This window comes from Exophiala dermatitidis (genome assembly GCF_000230625.1).
Source record: "Exophiala dermatitidis NIH/UT8656 unplaced genomic scaffold supercont1.6, whole genome shotgun sequence".
Classification (NCBI taxonomy): Eukaryota; Fungi; Ascomycota; class Eurotiomycetes; order Chaetothyriales; family Herpotrichiellaceae; genus Exophiala; species Exophiala dermatitidis.
In genome coordinates, this window is record NW_008751651.1 from 1,436,828 (window position 1) to 1,455,960 (window position 19,133).

The window sequence follows — 19,133 nt, forward strand, 5'->3', positions numbered from 1 at the left end:
GATCCGGCACAATTGATGTACCAATTGCACTGTCAGCAAAGACTTGAACAGGGAGAGTCAATCATATCAAAGTCGACGAGTACTCGTATTAGCAGTACCTGTTTCTCGTGGTCTTTCCCAAGGCAGGGCGGTTGAATGTCGCTGCGTCTACAAGTACAGCACCGGCGTTGGAGATCAAGAAGGCAATAAGAGTACGTCAAACAGTCCGTTGTTGATTGCAGACATTTGTTAGGGCAGAAAGTATACCGTGAACATGGCGTCGACTGATACTACAGTGTGCATCTGTAGTGTACTTGGCCCCACCTCCCTGGCGCTCTCGGGCGCTGTCCCCTTCGCTGCTGATTGCCATGTGCGGTATATCTACCCGATGCCCTTTTGCAGGTAGGTACAAACTAGAGTATCAGCTCGTCTCCATGGACCAAACGCACGACTGCTTGGCTGCATTGCGAACCGTATCAAGTCATGCAGTGTCCCTGTTCAATGGATGCGATGCACCAACCACTTCTTGCTTCCCCAATCCTATGTTCACTCATTCGGACTCCACACAAACTCCTGCTTGATCCCTTCGACTTGTGGGCGCAGAGCCATACCATAATCGCCTGCATTGGGAGTTCTCAAAAGGGCATGGATATGGAACTTGGCCGGATGTGTATTGTTCAGAAACACGCCCGAGTGGTGGTCGAACTCGATCAGCACTAGAGGAGACTGGATGCGGTAGTAGAAGGGGTCTGTGTCCGTAAACCCGCCAATCCAGCAAAAGTATGTCTCGTCGAAACGTGACTCAATGTGTTTGAGCCTGATCTCCCTCGCCCGCTGTGGGAGGTACAGCAGATACTGCTCGAGGATGCCGCGGACCAGCGACTGTTGGTCTTGGGTCATGGACGACACGAGGATACCCTCATAGGGCACGACTCGGTTGTCGCGGTATGCTCCGCACAGATGGCGCTGGTCGTCATGATTCCATCGACCCTTGGGCATCGCAGGGTCTACCATCTGTTTGTAAATCTGTGCCTTGGCCTGCTGCTCCGACGGCAGCGACTGCATCAGTTTGAGGCCGAGCTGTTCTTCCACTTGCAGGATGCGAGTTCCCTCGTATGGCCCCGCATCAATCTCATTGGGTTCGGCGCCCGTGAACCAGGGTGACACGACCAGCTGCGTACGGTAGAAGAATATGTTGAGGCACAGGTGGTGGCCGTAGAAGCTGATGCCCCATGGGCGCGTGTTCGAAGGCTCGCCGAACAGCACAAAGTTATAACTGTATTCATTCATGACCGCCGGCGAGCGAACCAAGTCGCCCAAGAAGCCGTTGATTCGCATCGCCCCGACAGCCTTGGCATAGCCTTCCGGCGACAACGTCTCACGCAGGATCGCCAGGATGCTATCCCGCACCTGCGGCGTCACATTGTCGAGCCGGACGCCCTTGTCGCTGAGGAGGAATTCCGGGTTCGACCATGTCCGCCACTCTGGCGAGTCAATGTGGTAAGACAGCTTCGCCAGCTGTTCCGCGGTCAGAAGCGACATTGCATGCTGTGTCGTGGCGACAATGGTGTCGATGGGAATACCTTCGTCCTGCACGGGAAACAGGCCTGGTCGCACCACTCCATCATTGGTCACCCCTTTGAACGGCTCCTTCAGCAATTCCAGCCAGTGCAGATATAGTGCGTGCAGCCAGGGCGGATTGCCTTTTTCCTTGAACTCCTTTGCGTATACCCAAGGATCCTGTTTGGCCATCGTGGTAAAGCGAGGTTGGCTCAGATCGGGTAGATATTGGCGATATTCGCTTCCATGATGGTGATGGTCTGCCATGGTGTGCTCAAGTCGGCGGTCCGATCCACCGGGTCTATGTGACCGCTGGCGTGTGTGATGGATCGTCTTGTACTTTTGCTGGTGTTTGATTCTTCCTTATGCTTTACACTCCGCAAGCAGAGTTTGTATGGGAAGCTATGCCAAAGCAAAGTATCCCACCATTCTTTGTGGTAGACAATCTCAAAGACGGCCACGGGCTCTTGTAGAGGAGCATCGAAAATGCTCGGCACTCCATATCGGAAAAACAATCATTGTACAGTAGTATCTGGTCTCCACGCGTCCAGCCAGCATCGTGGGGCAGCAGTGAGCTTCAATGGGGGGCACCGGGGTTGCTTGGAACGGGGCACAGGACTTGATGGTGGTCGGCAGATTGAGCGGGAAGCAGGCACAGGGAACAATGTCCCGTCTTGTTATCGACCGGCTGCCTGCTGCTTTACCATGTCCACTCTGACGTCTACGGTCCCGACGAAAGCAGCGGATGGGATTTATTTAATTTTCCCACGGCGCGGAGAACAATAATGTGATATCGGCTGGAGTCCCGAGGGCTTCAAAGTCTCCGCCGGCACAAACCCCGGTCCAATCCCGCATCAACATCAACCCATCTTCTACCCATTTATTGCGCGTCCAAACAACTGAACCCAAACATTCTGCAACGGCATGTTAAGAAGAATGGCTTCTTCTGCTCCTTCATTTAGACGTGAGTCTCATTAGTATATCGAGCATCAAAAAAGTAACAGACCCAAAAAGCTGACATTGATCCCCGACAGGACTTGTCCGCTTCGTCCCTCGCTCCGACCCGTCCAAGGTTCTCATCGGCCAACCTCAAGATGACAACCTGGACGTCGGAGTTGCTTTGAGAAAGGGCCAAGATGTCCCTGTCAACGTCTTCTCTGGGTCTTCGGTGCTCTCGCCGGGCCAGGAGACGGGCAAGAGCGCCATTATCGACCGTGTTCTGTCGCCGCTGAGCGTGTCTGAAGTCGGCACGATTCGATGCATTGGTTTGAATGTGAGTGATGCCACGCCTACAGCAGGAATGAACCGGACTTCAGTGTTTCGCGACTGGACTCCAGAATCGCCTCAGTTCTTCTCGCATCCCGCCCTTTTCTTGGGCGCTCCTCGACTGATGTGAATCATGTCAGTAGTACAAACAACATGCCGCGGAAGTAAACATGGCTCTTCCCACGGTTCCAACTGTCTTCTTGTACGTTGTCACCCAATAACCCTCCATCTTCAACATCTTCCTATTTTCCACTCAGAACATCTTGACTTACGATCCAGAAAACCAAACACATCCCTCGCCGACCCATGGCCCGCGCCAACCCCCATCCCCAAACTCAGCCAACAAGACGACTGCGCCGACTACGAATCCGAACTCGCCGTGATCATCGGCAAGTCCGCCAAGAACGTCTCTGAATCCGAAGCCATGGACTACGTGCTCGGCTACACGGCGTGCAACGACATATCCAGCCGCAGCAGCCAATTCGCCCAGAGTCAATGGTCCTTCTCGAAAGGCTTTGACGGCGCCTGTCCCATTGGACCAACACTAGTGTCTCCCGCATTGATTCCCGACCCGTCCAAGTTGCATGTTCGCGGACTCAAAAATGGAGAGGTTCTGCAGGACTGTGGCACCGACGATTTGATCTTTTCGATTCCCAAACTTGTTAGTTTCTTGTCTCAAAGCACTACTTTGCCGCCAGGGACGCTGATCATTACGGGGACGCCTGCCGGAGTCGGGATTGTGCGGAAACCCAAAGTCACCCTGAAGGCGGGTGATGAGTTTGCGGTCGAGATTTTGCCGTATATTGGCACTTTGATCAATGTGTTTGAAAATGAATAAGTAAGGTACCCTGGACAAGTGACAGTGTCTGTCTGAAACGAAAGGGATAGACGTCTATGTGCATGAAACGCCCTTCTGTTGGCCGCGTTTGGATATGTCATGTCGCGATAACGGCTTGCGACTGGTCGGCCTGGGTAGGTGGACTGTGTCAGAGGGGACCAGCCTTACGCCTCAGGCGCCTTCATGTTGAGGCTGGAGTCGAGGACTACAAGTTACGAGTACCTGCAGTCCTCATAGAAGACGGCCTAAGCCTGGCTTTGCAAAGAAAAACAAAAAGTTCTACATTCATATCGATCTTGTGTCACAGAATATCCCCCGGAACGACCAAACGTCCCGTCGACATGATGTCGATCGACCCGTCAAGTCACTCCCTTCAGTTCCTGCCCCTGCTCTGGGATGTCTTCGGTGTCAATCCGTTCTACTGTAGGACTGCCCTGGCAGTCAACAACGATACTAGTGGTTGATTCGAGCGGCAGCGCCGGGATTGCCGCGGGATCGGTACGGGTTGATTAATAATACAGCATTAAGGCCTGCCAGTGTACTGACGCTATGTTGAGCACCAGTGTACCAGGTATGTAGCATAAAGGTACTCCTTACAACATAGTAGAGCATAGATTAGTAATCCCAGCGATATGCAGTGCATACTAAGGTACGTCGCCTCGCGCTTCACTCGGGTGCGTTAGGCTCTACTACTAGTAGGAGTATGTCTTTGACGCGGCAAGCCCCTACACCAGACTCTAGTCCGGCTGCCAGTCGATGATCGTGATTGTGTACATGGAAGAGAACCTTGGCTGCTTACATGTGACGATTCCTCAGGGTCAAGGTCACTGTGCCCCTCGTTGCCACGCCGCGCGTGTGCTGTGCCTCTCATAATATTCTAGCGCACATCTCCCCGTTGCCCTGGAGCTCCTCGTCGCTGTTTTGTGCCTGCTGTTGAGGTCGACTCGATGCCCCTCAGCAAGATGCCCCCTTGACGACTGCCACCAGCTCAAAATGAAAACGCCGTACAGCCCATATTCAGTACAGCAAGCAATCCATGTTCACAATTAGGCCCGCTTTGATGCTGCCCATTACCAAAGTGAGTTGCTCCACGAAGCCAAGCACCACCCAAACGCCATAGATTTCACCCGTGTGCAGTGGCTAGAAGCTCAGTAGCTTCCTCGCAGGCCGTCCATCTACTGCGCAGTCGCAGATGATTGAGACAGGATTGTAGAGCCTTGCAGCGCCGCCTGAGAGTCTGTCATTTCCGAAGACTCTGTTCGAGGCCGTTTCGCTGCAGGTGCTTCCGAGTAGGTCGGATCCGGGTACGCACTGGTACGTGGAGGATCCTGGGATACACCGTCCTGAGACGGAGGCACGGCAGCTAGTTCGGTGAGCCCGCGCAGTGAGGGATTCTGAACGATGCTTGGCTTTCCTGGTTGCAATCCGTCGACAGTGCTAGGTGGAGGTGGAACTTCGCCCTGCGATTCCAGGAGTCTGGATTGCAGGTTGATGATATAGTCTCGGAGTTGGTAGTTCTCGGCTTGGACGGCCTTGAAGTTTTCGCTCAGGGCTTGGTAATCTCGCACTTGTTCCTCAAGTTTCTTGATATAACCTTCTTTTCGTTGACGGAATGCTCGCTGGCAGACGAAAGGAGTCAGTAACATAGAGACACAATGAGCAAAAGCCACATACCTGTGCAGCCCGGTTCTGCGCAGCTCTCTTGCTAGTGCTCAATTCCCGCTTGCCATACCCTTTCCGCCCATCGGTATTGGTGTCAGCTCCATCGCTCTCTGCACTACCAGTGACACCATCGTTGTTGATCGAGGCGTTGGGTGAAGAAGCCTGCGGTTGATGCTGAGGTTGTTGCTGCTGTTGTTGCGGTATCGCATCCATAGACTCAGGTAGTGTTGAGGATTGAGGCGGCGGAGGATATTGTTGCTGGGGCAGCACTAGTGAATGCTTAGTCAGAGGCAACGGTGAAAGTAGATGAGTAATGGAAGTCATGGTCCGAAGGAGTGGTGATGTACAACGTGATACGGGGATGGGATGTAGACATGAACCTTCTGTGCTCATACGAGGCTAGGGTAGAAGAGCTTGAAGACGAAAGGCTACATATACAGAAAATATGGGAAGAAGGATGACATGTCCGGGCAAAGTGCTCGTGCGAGGCCGAAGAAGGCATGAGGGAAATGGTGAGAACGCCCATTGAGAGACATGCGCAAACCAAGAATATGTAAAAGGATTGACATGATGCAGACGACGCCTTGGAAGGGGAGGTAGTGGTAGTGGATATGACGAGGAAGCGGGTGGATAAAACGGTGACATGTGGGTCAAGGATGACTATACGTACTTTGCTCGGCTTTAACTTGATCCTGTGGCTCAAACGGGTCAGAAATGCTTTCCATGACAATCACAAGTGAGAAATGCCAGATCCCAAAGAGAGAAGGAAGCGGAGAACAGATTGGACATGGAGCCAGCATCACAGCATAAGCTTGTTCTTCGATCCCACGCGCATACTGCAGGGTGAGATGTGGGCATTGGGGGCTCGGATAACATAAGATGGCACCAAAGGAGGTAATGCAAGGTAAGAGCAGGAGTACGAGTAAGAAGGGCGTGGTTGCTTACCTGAGACATGGTCGGAGGAGAGCCAGCGGTGCGAGGAGCAAGGGCCGGTTGCATATCGCTTGCAGCCGCCTGGTGGAGTGGGTACGAGACGCTCGGTCAAGACTTCGGACGTGTAGCAGCAGCGAGCTCCGTCACTCGAGAACGGCCGTGCAAGGTGGATGTATACACAGGGGCGAGGATGGTGATGAATTCGAAACTGAGAGCGAGATAATAGGCTTCAGCAACGTCCAGGGCAAGATGCCTGTTGCGAAGCGCGTGAAGTATTCGAGGTATCGGAGGATTGAATGGGCCGCGGTGAATGCGACTGATGAGGTACCAGGGTGTAATCCTCTGGCGCTGCACTGCACAACTCGAGCAACGATGTGCCCAGTCAGCGAGACGAAAGAGTGAAGTTCGAGTCGCTGTCGCAAGACGACCGTCACGTGCAGTGTCAGCGGCGCGCGGTGGCTTCGCTGCTGAGGCTGAGGTGAAAGGAGAGGATGATGAGTAAGAAAGAGAGAGGCGCTCCGACTCGGATCTTTCAAGTCGCGATGAACGGCAGAGAAACGAAAGCAAACGACAACTTCAGCTTGATTAGCACTTGTCAGCAGAAGCCGCCGTAGTAATCAAAGTAATCCGAGTCGAGTCCAAATTGCTATGCGCAGAGACGCGACGGAGATGAAAGGAAAAGGGAAAAGAGCGGGAAGAGGCGGATTAGAAATTCCTTACATAAGAGGCCAGTTGTGGCCGCACCTGCCACCGCGACGTGACTGCCACTGCGACTGCCACTGCGCCCGCCGAAAGTAGCCCAGCAGGTGTCCACTATGAGACGCCCCTCCAATCAAACAACGTTCCTCGGGGCGCCGCGTCATTTAGAGCCTGCTTCACCACTTGGCGACCAATCCTATTAGGGGCAGCACAGCCCGCGGGTTCCGGTTGTGACTAAGCCGGACGAAATGCTCGGGCCGCGCACTGGAGGCCGAGGCGCACGCAACCTGTACGCCGGCCGCCTTCAATTCTCAGCCTGCTGCCAGTGCAGTGTTTTGAGTGAGCTTCACCACCACGATCGCTGCTCCTGTGAAGGGGCGTATTGCACATTGTATATCCTCAATCTGTGTGGCCAAGCCGTTTTAACTGACCTTACTAGCACTTGACATGACATTTCATTTCCAGAACACCCAGACGCACATTGGGATACCTTCTTCAAGGCATGGTTCCTCTCTCTTACTCGCTGGCAATCCGATATCACCAATACGCTCACCAATCATCTGGTGCAGAATTATAAGAACCGGTCCCGTCGCTTTGCCGTTCTCGGAACTTTACCAGCCACCCTTAATACCATATTGTAGAGTCAAGAGCTGCCTCACTACTTTTCCTACTGCTGTCCGCTATTGAATGCAATATTGAGCCCTGCAACCAAGTCTTGTATCCAGTCTACACCCAAAGACCGCAATGTCCGGGAGCTTCGGAACACTAAGAGCCTGTCCCGCAAAAAGTCCGACCGCCTGTCTCAGAAAAAGCGTTTTTGTAGTTGGTAATCCTGACGTGTACGTAAATGGCCTTTTCTGGTGTGCATTACTATCCCAGGCGCATGGACATTGGTGTGTCATCAAGCACCACTGAACTCAAATCATAAAATGTCCGTTTCTATGCTCTATTCTAAACCGCAGTGCCCGACGAGACCGGTAAGACTTCTTTTCCATATTGTGGCCCATGCCTCTTCATATCTAAGTGGACGCGCCAGTTCCGCTTGCGTAAGCCCAGCTACATCCATCCCTGACTCAGTACCCCCAAAACATAGATATAGACACACACCGCCGTGGCGGTACCAGGTCGGGTGTCTCGAAAAACAGGAAATGAAGTCAGAACGTTGTTGGCTTTGGTCGTCGACGATGCCGCATTGCTCGATCCTCCACTGTCTCCACTGCTACTGGAGGTAGTAGCCGGCACCCCTGTAGCCGTATACACACCAGTGGGAAGAGCGGATGTGCTTTTAACCCTGGAGGTTGCGGTCTTTTCACTGCTGGAGTCGCCAGTCTTGCTTGAACTGCTATGAAATGACTCTGATTGCGATGCCCGGTCCGTTGTGGGATGAGAGACGGGTGCGCTGGCGATTATGCTGGCCGGTTCCGTTCCAGGTACACCGGCCATTGTGACGATGCTTGGATCAGGCGATTGCCAGTCCGACTTCTTCTCGTAGAGGACCCCGTTGATAATAGTTCCATCCCCGTTAGCCAGCATGTTTCTCTGGTCGGTGTTGCATGTCTCCTCTACGGCTCGCAGGAAGCAGGTCGGCTCGGCCGCTGGGGGTGCCGAATTCTGATGTGTCGAGTTCTGCTCTCCGGAGGAAGCGTAGGTTGACAAGTTTATCGGATTACCCAAGCTTATGTCAGTGCCTTGAATAATGCGAGAAAAGACCGTAAAGACCGTCTCTGGCTGGTAAGCAGGAACTAGATGGCCTGCGTCGTAGATCCGACTAAAGCTCAAGTTTCCATATTGCCGAACAACTCCGCCGATGTATGAGTTATTGGCCACAATCGGGGCATACCCGGCTGCATACCAGGGCAGGTAGGACGCGCCGACAAGACCTGCTATGGCAAAAGAAACTGCCTCCCCTCCCAGCCAGTTGCAAATGTAGTCTCGGTCTCCGTAGATCAAGGCGACCCTAACGCCCGATACCAGGAGTTGCACAAGATCCTGGATCATGCCATCGCGCGCATAGTCTCCAGTAGCATTGAACGCCTTGAATACAGAGGTTGAGTCCTGCGTGTAATTCACAGGGACCCCAATTGCCTGTTGCACCGAGAGTTGATTGAGGTACTCGAGGTACAGAGGGCTGGGGAACGGATCCAGCAGATTCTGAGAAATATCATAGATAGATCGTCCTGACTGGGTGTATGGACCGACAACATTTGTCTGGCAGTACAATTGCGCACGAGAGCAGGCCTCATTGACCACATCTATGTCTCCAGTCCCCAGGGGGTCCAAAGCTGCCTCTTGCGCTCTGCATGTTGCGGTCAGCTGCTGACAGCCATCCGCCCCATTGTACGCGCTCAAGGCGTTCAATTGCTCCAGTTGTGATATTACCTCAATACCATATGTGTTCTCGTAGGCAAACTTCGGATGGTATGGAATCTGCGTCGGAAGGTCAACCCAACCATTGATGATGCCGAGGGATACTAGGTCCAGGGCAATTGTACGGTTGGCGAAGTCGATATCGGTGGTCCGACGAGCATTTTGAGCCTGAAAGAATGAGCCCATTGCAGGCCCGTATCTGCCACCAAAGCTTTCGGTGAAAAGGTGAACCTCTGCACTTGGAGTAGTGTTTTCTTTGCGCAGGGCAGTGTTGTATTGCGGGAAAGAGGTCAAGAATGTCTGCAGAAAATGCCATATCGACTGAGCGGCAATCTGAGAGGTGTTTGCTGTAAAAGATGGATTTCCCGAAGCGAATGTCCCATTGAGAAAAGTGTACACGGGCTGGGTGGCTGGCACATCCGCCGGCGGAGTGACAGTGGACTCATCCAGCAGATTGAGAGATGCATTCGTCGGCGTATCGTATGAGAATCCCACCTGTACCGGCTGATCAATGAAGATGATGTTGCTGCTACGGTCCCAGCCCCAGTCTCGAGCAACGGTCCCTAATCGATCTTTGGCGATTTCAACGACTTGACAAGGGCCCACCTCCTGAAAGAGGCCGACCATACTGCTCGAGCCCGGCCCTCCATTGATGAAGATGGTCAAGGGGGACGACTCAGGAAGTTGTCTCGACTCAATGAACCAGAAGAATGTATTGATGGTGTAGTTTCCTTGACTCGGGTCTGACGCATTGGGCGGCAGTGTAATGTAGCCAGTGAACTGCTTCTGTGTTGCAAAAACTGTCGTACAAGTCCCAGCGGGAACACTTTTGTAGCTGATTGTGATGTCGGGGTTGATGGAGGACTGGGTTGTAATCCGAGTCGCCACTTCCATAGGTGGAGGGAACTGCGCCTGGCTGAGAGATGTGACGGAAAGGAGGCCGATTACGATATACTCCGTCCATTGCGTCCATGAAACCATGCGCTAATCCAGCGATTAGCAAACCGCACCGGGCTGTTGAGACTGTGATCATACCATGTTACATTGGTCGACCTTGTCGCAAAGCTCAAGATTTCCCTTTTATGCGCAAATCCCCACGCATTTCCACCCTCTTAAGGCTGGCGCATATGACAGCGCTCTCTAGGGAATCGGTGCCTTTGAAGGGTGTCAATGGACCCTTTAGTGTGGCGGGCAAGAGGCAGGCGAGCGCTCGATCGTGAGTAAGAGGTACACTGTATAGATCTTGCTTGCAAGCAACGTTGGGCGACGAGTTCGAAGCAAGTCCGGTAGCGCTTCTATGTTATATGAGCGAGAGAGACGTCGGTAGGCTTCTGGCGGTTGACAGTCTGCAATTTGGCTGTTGTGCAACCACTCAGCGCATCGGACGAAGGAGTGTCGAGATGTGCAAGGATCAGCTACTGGAAGAATGAAGCGCAGGCAAAAGCGCGAAAGTAGGAAAGAAGGCGGGCTTGAGTACCTGGTATGCTCGCACTTTGCATCCTTGAACCCCAGTCTGGACCCTGCCACTGGCGGTGCAGGCATGAAGTGGGAGGTGACGAGTAGCAGTACAGCCACTCTTACTGCTATAGTACTATAATAATAATTCCTGCTACTAGTACTTGTGCAGGTTCGCTGCAGCCATAACACCATCAAGTTAGCACTACAAATACCTAGGTAGTAAACAAACGCCCCGTCCAATCGTGCATCCTTCAAGTGCGGAAGTGGCCAGTAAAATATTCTCGAAATCGATATGATGATCGTCCGGTACAGGACTCGTGCAGGAGAAAGTCCGCCCACCGTAAATTCGAGGCAGAGAATAGCATCCATGCTACCTAAGATAGGTACCTAGGTACTTTCTTCATAATATCGTATTCGGCTGTAGAAGTCGTCCGGTGCGAAAAGCCTTAAAAGGAAGATAAATGCCTGTACAAGATTGTATTTACTGACAGTCACTACCACATAGCACCAATATTGAAGGTACCATTATTAGGTAGGTAAAGACGCGCCTACTTGAAATCCGCGTGAAACCTTGAACCTACATACCTAGGTAGTAGTATGCCAGTGCAGTGGTGACTGTACCTATTCTGGCCTCGCCAGACCTCTCCGAGTCCTGGTTCACCACCTCCAATTGCATGGCAGTCACCGGCACTGGCACAGTCACTCCGCAGCCTTGCCTCCAAGGCTGGTACTCACGTGACTGCGCTGCCAAGCTAGCGTACTATTTTGCGGCTCGCCGCCGCGGCGTGGAGACGAAGCCATAATACTCGAACTTGAACCTGCAGAGATCGCGACGACAAAAACTTTGGGGTGATCCAGCCATACCACCTGCAGGAATCCGATCAACCTCATACGTGTTTGTGAGTGGACAGGTCATAGCGAGCGTCTGCCCGCTCGGGATAGGCCATTAGGCAGTCATGGCCTACAATGGCTTCGCTGGCTTTGGTGAAGATGGTATGGATGGCGTTGAAACCTCGGGACCTAAAGTGACCGTGAGAGAGGTGAGCCCGTAGCCTGGCTCCTGCTGCTCAATATGTTTTCTGACATGAACAGGTTGAGCAAGATCGCTGTGATTTTGTCCTACAGTCATGCTCCCTCGCTTTGGCGAACTCACTGCGCCGCGCCATCCTAGCAGAAATCCCAACCATTGCCATCGACCTTGTTGACATTATCACCAACTCCTCCGTTCTTCCTGATGAATATCTTGCGCATCGGCTCGCATTAATACCTCTCGCGAGCAAGGGAGTGGGAGAAAACCTCAACTATACACGAGATTGTGATCGATGTGATGACCACTGCGAGTATTGCTCTGTGGTTTTGCGCCTCCACGCTCGATGTACCAGGCCCGGTACTATGATGGTCTATGCGCGGGACCTGACGGTCGCGGATCCTCGTCAAGATGGTATTGGCCAGCCAGTGATTCGGGATGTTAATGGCACCGGGCCACTGATTGCAAAATTGAGACAAGGCCAAGAGATTCATCTAGAATGTATCGCAAAAAAGGGCATCGCAAAAGAACACGCGAAGTGGGCTCCGACGGCTGCAGTTGGATTCGAGTACGACCCGAATAACAAGTTAAAGCATCTTGACTACTGGTACGAGACGGACGCAAAGGAAGAGTGGCCCGTAGATGAGCGCAATGCCACATGGGAAGGCGATGATACGGCGGCGGATGCTTCATTCGACCCTGACGCGGTGCCGAGCGCGTTCTTCTTCGACGTGGAAGGTGTTGGTACCCTGGAGCCGGATGACATTGTGCGGGGAGGGATTGAGGTCATCCAGAAGAAGTTGGCAGAGACCATCAAAGCTTTGGGAGGCGCTGAGGCAGCAGGTGCAGACGCGATGAACGGCCTCCAGAGCCCTGATGGGTACGAGCCTGCTCCTGCAAATGGAGGATACGAGGCATATGGCGGGCTGAGGGGCGGTACAACCCCTTACGGCGCAACTCCTTACGGTGCTGGTGGTTATGGTTACTAGGGTTTGGGGACTAAAATTCGCATAGCGAGGCGTTGGACGGGCATGACTTCAAGGTTGGTAGGACGATGTCTGGAGGCGACATAGTTGTCTCATCTGAAGTTTCAGATTTGCTGGCCGATATCAGCAGAGATACTAGGCTCCGAGGCCTCTGTAAGAGTAACCGAACCTGCTTATTTTGGTCAAGAAACTCGTCCTCCAGAGTGCTGAAAATATACCGACAGCGATTTCATTTCGCCTAGAGAACGCAGGTCCAAGCCGTAGCATGAACGCCACCAGGTTTGACCTTGGTCGGGATGATATACAAGGTATTATTACTACTGTAACTCCGCTGGAAAAGGGAAGCGGGATTGGCTCTCAGGATAGGTGATGACTGTGCTTTGGCAGCGTAGTAAGCAGGTCACTACCTAGGTAGATAAGGTACGGGCACCTAGAAGGGCAATTCTATACCATGATGCAGTGGGGTATACCCGTCAGGCTCAGCAGCGTGCACGAGTAAGATTCGAGATTCGCGGTTGACTGACCACCTGAAGCCTTGAGGTGATCGGGGGTGCAGTGGAAAGACACCGCAATATTTCCCTTCGGAACCAGTGCCCACGGCCACGATTGGCAGGACGGAAAAGAGGCGCTGGGGGACTGCCAAAACACTGGAGGACACTGCCAGTGCTACCCGCGAGGTGCAATAGCAGCCGAACCCACGGGAGCACAGCAGTCCGCCAGTGAGAAGGTGGCTCGCAGGCATCGGTGACTTCAGAAGCTGCTCACTGCCCCGCCAAAACGTCAAGGGTATTAGCCACCATTCGAAAAGCACCCCCCAACTTCGCTCAACAGCTTAGGCTTGCTCTGTAAATTTTCTCACCGGCCTGTTGTCCTCTTTAATCCTTTCTGTACTTCTTCATTCACCCTCTGTCTAGCCGGAATATCATCAGAATCGTTAAGATGGGTTACTCCGACGTCGACTGGAAGGCTATCAACACTGTCCGGCTGCTTGCGGTGTGTTCTGAACCCCACCATTTCCTGACGATACGTGGACTGACGGCTCGGATTCCAGGTCGATGCCACGCTCAAGGCAAACAGTGGCCATCCAGGAGCCCCTATGGGTGAGTAACCAGCCCGTTGACTCGTTGTGAGCATTGATTAACCAAAGTACACAGGCCTGGCTCCTGCGGCACACGTCCTGTTCAATAAATTCATGACCTTCAATCCTAAGAACCCCCACTTCGTCAACCGCGACCGATTTGTCCTATCGTGAGTAGATTCCAAGCCCATCATCCTTTCTGAGACTTCCGGAAGAGGCGGGATGTGTGGACAAGCCAGAAACAAAGGGCCTTTGGTCACCAGTCCCGTCTGAAGAGAGTCTCTATATGTCCCTTTATCTTCCGTCGCAAGTCTGGCGTCCGGGGAAGTTCATTCACTAACTTCCTACAGCAACGGACATGGCTGCATGTTGCAATATGCCCTCCTGCACCTGTTCGGCTACGGCATCTCCATGGATGACCTCAAAAACTTCAGAGTAAGTCCTATCAGATTCAAAGGTTGCGGGAAGCTGACTTGGTTGTAGCAAGTCGACAGCATCACCCCGGGCCATCCCGAGGCTCACGACACCCCCGGTATCGAGGTGACAACCGGCCCATTGGGTCAGGGTTTCTCCAACGCAGTTGGTCTGGCGATTGCTCAAGCCCACACTGCCGCCGTGTTCAACAAGCCAGGATATGATCTTATCAACAACTACACCTACTGTATCTTTGGTGACGGTTGTGCCATGGAGGGTGTCGCAAGCGAGGCTGCTTCCCTCGCCGGACATCTCCAGCTGGGCAACTTGATCTGCATCTACGATGACAACCACATTTCCATTGGTAAGCAATCGAACCACCTTCTGCAGGTTAAGGCAGCTAACGAAAATAGATGGTGACACCAAGTGCGCTTTCACCGAGGATGTTTCCAAACGATTCGAGTCCTATGGCTGGCACGTGCAACATGTCAAGGATGGCGACCACGATCTCGAAGGCATTGAAGCTGCCATCGCTAAGGCTAAGGAGGTCAAAGACAAGCCATCCATGATCAAGCTGACCACCACCATTGGTTTCGGTTCGAAGCTGCAAGGCACTGGCGGTGTGCACGGCAACCCGCTGAAGGCCGATGATGCTAAGCAGGTCAAGGCCAAGTTTGGCTTCAACCCAGAAGAGTCGTTTGTCGTCCCACAGGAGGTGTACGATCTGTACCAGAAGCACTCTGCCGAGGGCGCGGCCGCCGAACAAGCCTGGAACGACCGTTTCAAGAAGTACAGCAACGAATACAAAGATTTGGCTGCCGACTTTAGCCGTCGTCTTACCCGCAAACTGCCCGAGGGCTGGGAGAAGAAGCTGCCCGTTTACAAGCCAACCGACGCCGCCGTGGCTTCTCGAAAGCTCTCGGAGAAGGTGTTGGAGGAAATCCACAGCGTCATTCCTGAGCTCTTGTCCGGCTCTGCAGATCTGACTGGAAGCAACAACACCCGGTGGAAGGACGCTGTTGATTTCCAGCCTCCGTCGCTCGGCATTGGTGACTGGTCTGGACGCTACCTTCGATACGGTGTGCGAGAACACGCCATGGCCGCTATCATGAACGGTATCTCTGCCTATGGTACCCTCATCCCTGCCGGTGGTACTTTCTTGAACTTTGTGTCCTACGCTGCTGGCGCCGTCCGTCTCTCGTCCCTGTCACATCAGAGAGTCATCTACATTGCCACTCACGACTCGATTGGTCTGGGTGAGGACGGTCCTACTCATCAGCCTATCGAGACATTGGCTCACTTCCGAGCCCTCCCCAACATGATGGTTTGGCGACCGGCAGATGGCAACGAGACCTCGGCAGCATACTACGTGGCACTGACGTCAGCCACCACTCCTTCTATCCTTGCATTGACGCGACAGAACTTGCCTCAACTGGAGAACTCGACCATCGAGAAGGCCATCAAGGGTGGCTACGTTGCAGTGGAGGCGGAGAACGCCAACGTCACTTTGGTGTCTACTGGTTCTGAAGTGTCCCTGTGTGTGGAGGCTGTGAAGGTGCTCAAGGACCAATATGGCATCACTGCCCGAGTGGTCTCGATGCCTTGCACTGAGGTGTTTGATGCTCAACCCAAGGAGTATCAACTCCAGGTTCTGCCGGATGGCATTCCAGCCATGTCCGTCGAGGTCATGTCTACTCTTGGCTGGGAGAAATACTCGCACGAGCAATTCGGTCTGAACCGCTTCGGCGCTTCTGGCCCGTACAAGGAGGTGTACAAGGTAAGCATTCCTCCACTCCCAACTAGTTGTGCTCACTAACAAATGGCAGAAATTCGAGTTCACTCCAGAGGGTATTGCCAAGCGTGCCAACGCGACAGTTGACTTCTACAAGGGCCAGAAGCCTCGTTCCCCAGTCAACCGTGCCTTCCAGCAACTTATCTAAATGGATGCGAAACAACGGGGGCTGTTTTATGCCAGCGTAACGATTTCTGAACCCAAAATCCGATTGAGGAACCGGGCATAAAGAAAGGAGATGTGAATTTATGCTACCGCACAATTACATAGACAAATGAAAGAGACTTGGCAGATCATCGAACTCTCACTATGAGTGATAGATGTAAAATTTCTCTCTTCCGGCGTGTTAAGTCTTTGAGGAGCATGCCGCTGTAAACGTTGATGGGTCAACAAGAGAAATCGCAACACGGAATGTAGAAAATGGGCGGCTAGCTACAGTGTATTGACGATACCTCATGGTTGTTGTCAGACTATTAGCAACCTGGTGAATGGCATGTGGCAGCGATGCCTCTTGCTGGTCTCAGTCTCAATGGTGCCCCCAACGGTCTTCTCCATGGACCAGCTCGAAGTGCAGGTTTTCCCGAGACAGCAGCAGCCACAATCTGCAAGATGCCTGTTTAGCTCATGCTGTAGCATTGTAGATTTGCCAGCCACCGGGGTAGAGTTTCCAGTTTTTTGAGAGGCTCCAGGGAGATCATGTACCTAATAATGCATTGTTACCGATACGAAGCACAGCATGGGTCCATAGGTACCTACATAGGATCCTCCCCTGCTGAAATACCTAGGTAATGCCTTGCTGTCAGTTTGGAGCTTTGTTCTTGTTTTAGTTCTATATCATTTCGCAAGTTGTAGCTTATATATCACACGCGGTCGTGATTCAAGACCAGGATATCGTGACGTTTCTATCTTTATCTATCTTTGGTCAAAAGCCGGCGGTGGTATATTGTAGGTCCTTCGGCATCGATCAGTCAGTTCACACCAAGGAGCAGCAAGCCGGCCCCTCTGCAGTCTTGTTCGGCAGTAACTATGGGGGCACCCGAGACATGGGTCATCGTCGGTGCATCTAGAGGCATAGGCCTCGAATTCGTACGGCAGCTGCTCGAACAAGGAAACCAGGTGATTGCGGCAGTGCGGAACCCCGAGACGGCCAACGGTATCTGGCAGCTCTCTGCGGGTGCGAAGCAAGAAGCGAGACCGGCGGCTTGTTTGATTGAACAATGCGATGTCACTGACCCGAAAAGCATTGATGTGAGTCGATTGTACACTATTCCCACCGGACGGCTCTGATTCGGTAACAGGCATTTGCAGACCGAATGAAGAGCCTTGTATCAAAAGGGATGAAGATTGATAACATTGTCTTGAATGCCGGTATTTTGAAATATCCCAATGTGTGTGCGAGAGCCATTCAATTCCAATCCATTCCAATGGAACAAAATGCAGAAAGCTAACGGATGGTTCTTTTCATTTAGCGAGCAACTGAAATGTACTGGGAAGACATCTGAGCTCTTCAGAGGTTAGGGGTTTTTGCTGATGTATGCATGCAAAAACAGGTCCTTTGACGACTTTGCCCTGCATCTACACACCAACACCATTGGGCCCATCATTGCCGCGCAGAAATTGCTCAACATCAGTGGTGACAGTCCTCCTTCTAAGGTGGTTTTCATATCCTCGGACTCTGGATCCACCGCGGACTTCAGAGAGCATGAAGATGGGTTCGCGGCCTATGGTGCGAGCAAGGCCGCGCTGAACCAGATGCTCAGGCATATGGCTGCGGAGCTGAAAAGGAAAGGAGGGAAATGGAAGAATGTGTGTGTGCTCGCAATGCATCCGGGAGAAGTACAGACGTGAGTTGCCGAAAGAAACCTACCCTGCCAGTCGGTATGATGGAGACAGCTTGAAGTACTGACCTCACTCTTTCTTTGTGTTCTGCACAGAGATATGGCCAATATCAATGTCGAATGGGAGGTAGAAGGAGTCATCAAGCCTGATGAGAGTGTCGAAAAGATGTTAAAGGTCATTGCTGATAGGGATAAGAGCCAGAGTGGCACTTTTTGGCGCTGGGATGGTCGAGTAAGTGTTGCTAGTCGCCCCTGTTGTTCGCCGTATGTCCTGACTTGTGCGTCTTAGCAACACCCCTGGTGATATGTCCCTGCTTGCGAGGGGTCGTGGTGTCTCGAAAGATGTGTGACGCAGGAAAAAGTCATCCCTAGAAGGCCACGCAGTGCGGACGCTGGCAGAAAGGAAGACTACCATGGGAAGTCGAAGTATATTCTTGGCTGCGGCTACACAATAGACCACACTATAGCGCTGTGCAATGGCATGCTAGTATAGAACCATTTGTGGTGGTCGCAGGTATGCAACCTCTTTAGTATCACCAATGAATGGACTTACCGTACTTCAGCAGCCACGCGTGCCTTTAAACATTGTACAGTACCAAGGTTGAAGTGAAGAAACCGTGTGGGATCAACAAGGCTTTGTTTGTAAGCAGACCCGAAGTCTTCTTTTTTGTTCGCCGCCCGCCGTTTTAGTCACACAGCGGCACTTACTGGTTCGGGCATAGCGCGCCAAACCCGAATTCTTTGATTGCCTGACTTTTTTGGTCGCTCGAAATCTACTGCTGCCGCCTCCCTCTCCTCCTACCACCACCGCATCGACACACCTCAGCTCAGATCTTCCTTTTGCATCTTCTGCCAGTTTACCCTGCAGTCGATTGCAATTCTGCCCCGTCCCCGTCGAAAACATTCGTGTCCAGAAAAAAATCAGAAAAATCAAAGCCAAATTCCTTGGGTCGTGCCGTAAGTAATAATCCCTGCCAGAGCCGTGCGCATCCTTTTCACGACGAACGCACCCTTTCAACTGCGCTCCCAACTAACTCGTTCACAGCGCTCGACCCGTTCGCCTATCCTTTGCAACAGTACTTTTGTCCTCATCGCGTACCTCTCCTGTCGATATCTCTTCTTCCTGGTCAAACCTAAGTCCTTATCATCAGAAAAATAGGTGAGCGCCGCTCCTTTATTCGCACACTCGGCCTTTGGCAGGCGCGCACAAAGAAAACTTGCAAGCGTCTGCCTAGG

At 52.6% G+C, this 19,133-nt stretch overlaps 8 protein-coding genes across 8 annotated transcripts; 5 read left to right on the forward strand and 3 right to left on the reverse strand.

Moving 5' to 3' along the window:
* Nucleotides 1–525: 525 nt before the first annotated feature.
* On the reverse strand, nt 526–1,806 carry HMPREF1120_07355 (uncharacterized protein; the record flags this gene model as incomplete). Its single annotated transcript, XM_009161577.1, has 1 exon — nt 526–1,806. The coding sequence occupies one exon, from the start codon at nt 1,804–1,806 to the stop codon at nt 526–528; it is 1,281 nt and encodes a 426-aa protein (XP_009159825.1).
* Nucleotides 1,807–2,475: 669 nt separating this feature from the next.
* HMPREF1120_07356 (uncharacterized protein) lies at nt 2,476–2,935 on the forward strand (the record flags this gene model as incomplete). Its single annotated transcript, XM_009161578.1, has 2 exons — nt 2,476–2,503; nt 2,574–2,935. The coding sequence occupies 2 exons, from the start codon at nt 2,476–2,478 to the stop codon at nt 2,933–2,935; spliced, it is 390 nt and encodes a 129-aa protein (XP_009159826.1).
* Nucleotides 2,936–2,975: 40 nt separating this feature from the next.
* On the forward strand, nt 2,976–3,643 carry HMPREF1120_07357 (5-carboxymethyl-2-hydroxymuconate isomerase; the record flags this gene model as incomplete). The annotated part of the gene is made up of 2 exons (XM_009161579.1): nt 2,976–3,007; nt 3,085–3,643. The coding sequence occupies 2 exons, from the start codon at nt 2,976–2,978 to the stop codon at nt 3,641–3,643; spliced, it is 591 nt and encodes a 196-aa protein (XP_009159827.1).
* A 499-nt stretch (nt 3,644–4,142) lies between these two features.
* Nucleotides 4,143–6,937, reverse strand: HMPREF1120_07358 (uncharacterized protein). Its single transcript, XM_009161580.1, has 4 exons — nt 6,251–6,937; nt 5,976–5,997; nt 5,318–5,574; nt 4,143–5,262 (listed from the first exon to the last, which is right to left on the reverse strand). Exons 1-4 carry the CDS (start codon nt 6,302–6,304, stop codon nt 4,819–4,821), a joined length of 777 nt encoding a protein of 258 aa, XP_009159828.1. The 5' UTR covers nt 6,305–6,937; the 3' UTR covers nt 4,143–4,818.
* Nucleotides 6,938–7,083: 146 nt separating this feature from the next.
* Nucleotides 7,084–10,959, reverse strand: HMPREF1120_07359 (carboxypeptidase D). Its single transcript, XM_009161581.1, has 2 exons — nt 10,340–10,959; nt 7,084–10,288 (listed from the first exon to the last, which is right to left on the reverse strand). The coding sequence occupies exons 1-2, from the start codon at nt 10,340–10,342 to the stop codon at nt 7,994–7,996; spliced, it is 2,298 nt and encodes a 765-aa protein (XP_009159829.1). The 5' UTR covers nt 10,343–10,959; the 3' UTR covers nt 7,084–7,993.
* A 759-nt stretch (nt 10,960–11,718) lies between these two features.
* On the forward strand, nt 11,719–12,778 carry HMPREF1120_07360 (DNA-directed RNA polymerase II subunit C; the record flags this gene model as incomplete). The annotated part of the gene is made up of 2 exons (XM_009161582.1): nt 11,719–11,802; nt 11,855–12,778. The coding sequence occupies 2 exons, from the start codon at nt 11,719–11,721 to the stop codon at nt 12,776–12,778; spliced, it is 1,008 nt and encodes a 335-aa protein (XP_009159830.1).
* Nucleotides 12,779–13,681: 903 nt separating this feature from the next.
* On the forward strand, nt 13,682–16,207 carry HMPREF1120_07361 (transketolase; the record flags this gene model as incomplete). Its single annotated transcript, XM_009161583.1, has 7 exons — nt 13,682–13,768; nt 13,827–13,875; nt 13,930–14,023; nt 14,204–14,288; nt 14,337–14,631; nt 14,681–16,044; nt 16,094–16,207. The coding sequence occupies exons 1-7, from the start codon at nt 13,715–13,717 to the stop codon at nt 16,205–16,207; spliced, it is 2,055 nt and encodes a 684-aa protein (XP_009159831.1). The 5' UTR covers nt 13,682–13,714.
* Nucleotides 16,208–17,085: 878 nt separating this feature from the next.
* HMPREF1120_07362 (3-oxoacyl-[acyl-carrier protein] reductase) lies at nt 17,086–18,201 on the forward strand (the record flags this gene model as incomplete). The annotated part of the gene is made up of 5 exons (XM_009161584.1): nt 17,086–17,307; nt 17,358–17,449; nt 17,610–17,903; nt 17,994–18,129; nt 18,187–18,201. 5 exons carry the CDS (start codon nt 17,086–17,088, stop codon nt 18,199–18,201), a joined length of 759 nt encoding a protein of 252 aa, XP_009159832.1.
* Nucleotides 18,202–19,133: the final 932 nt, after the last annotated feature.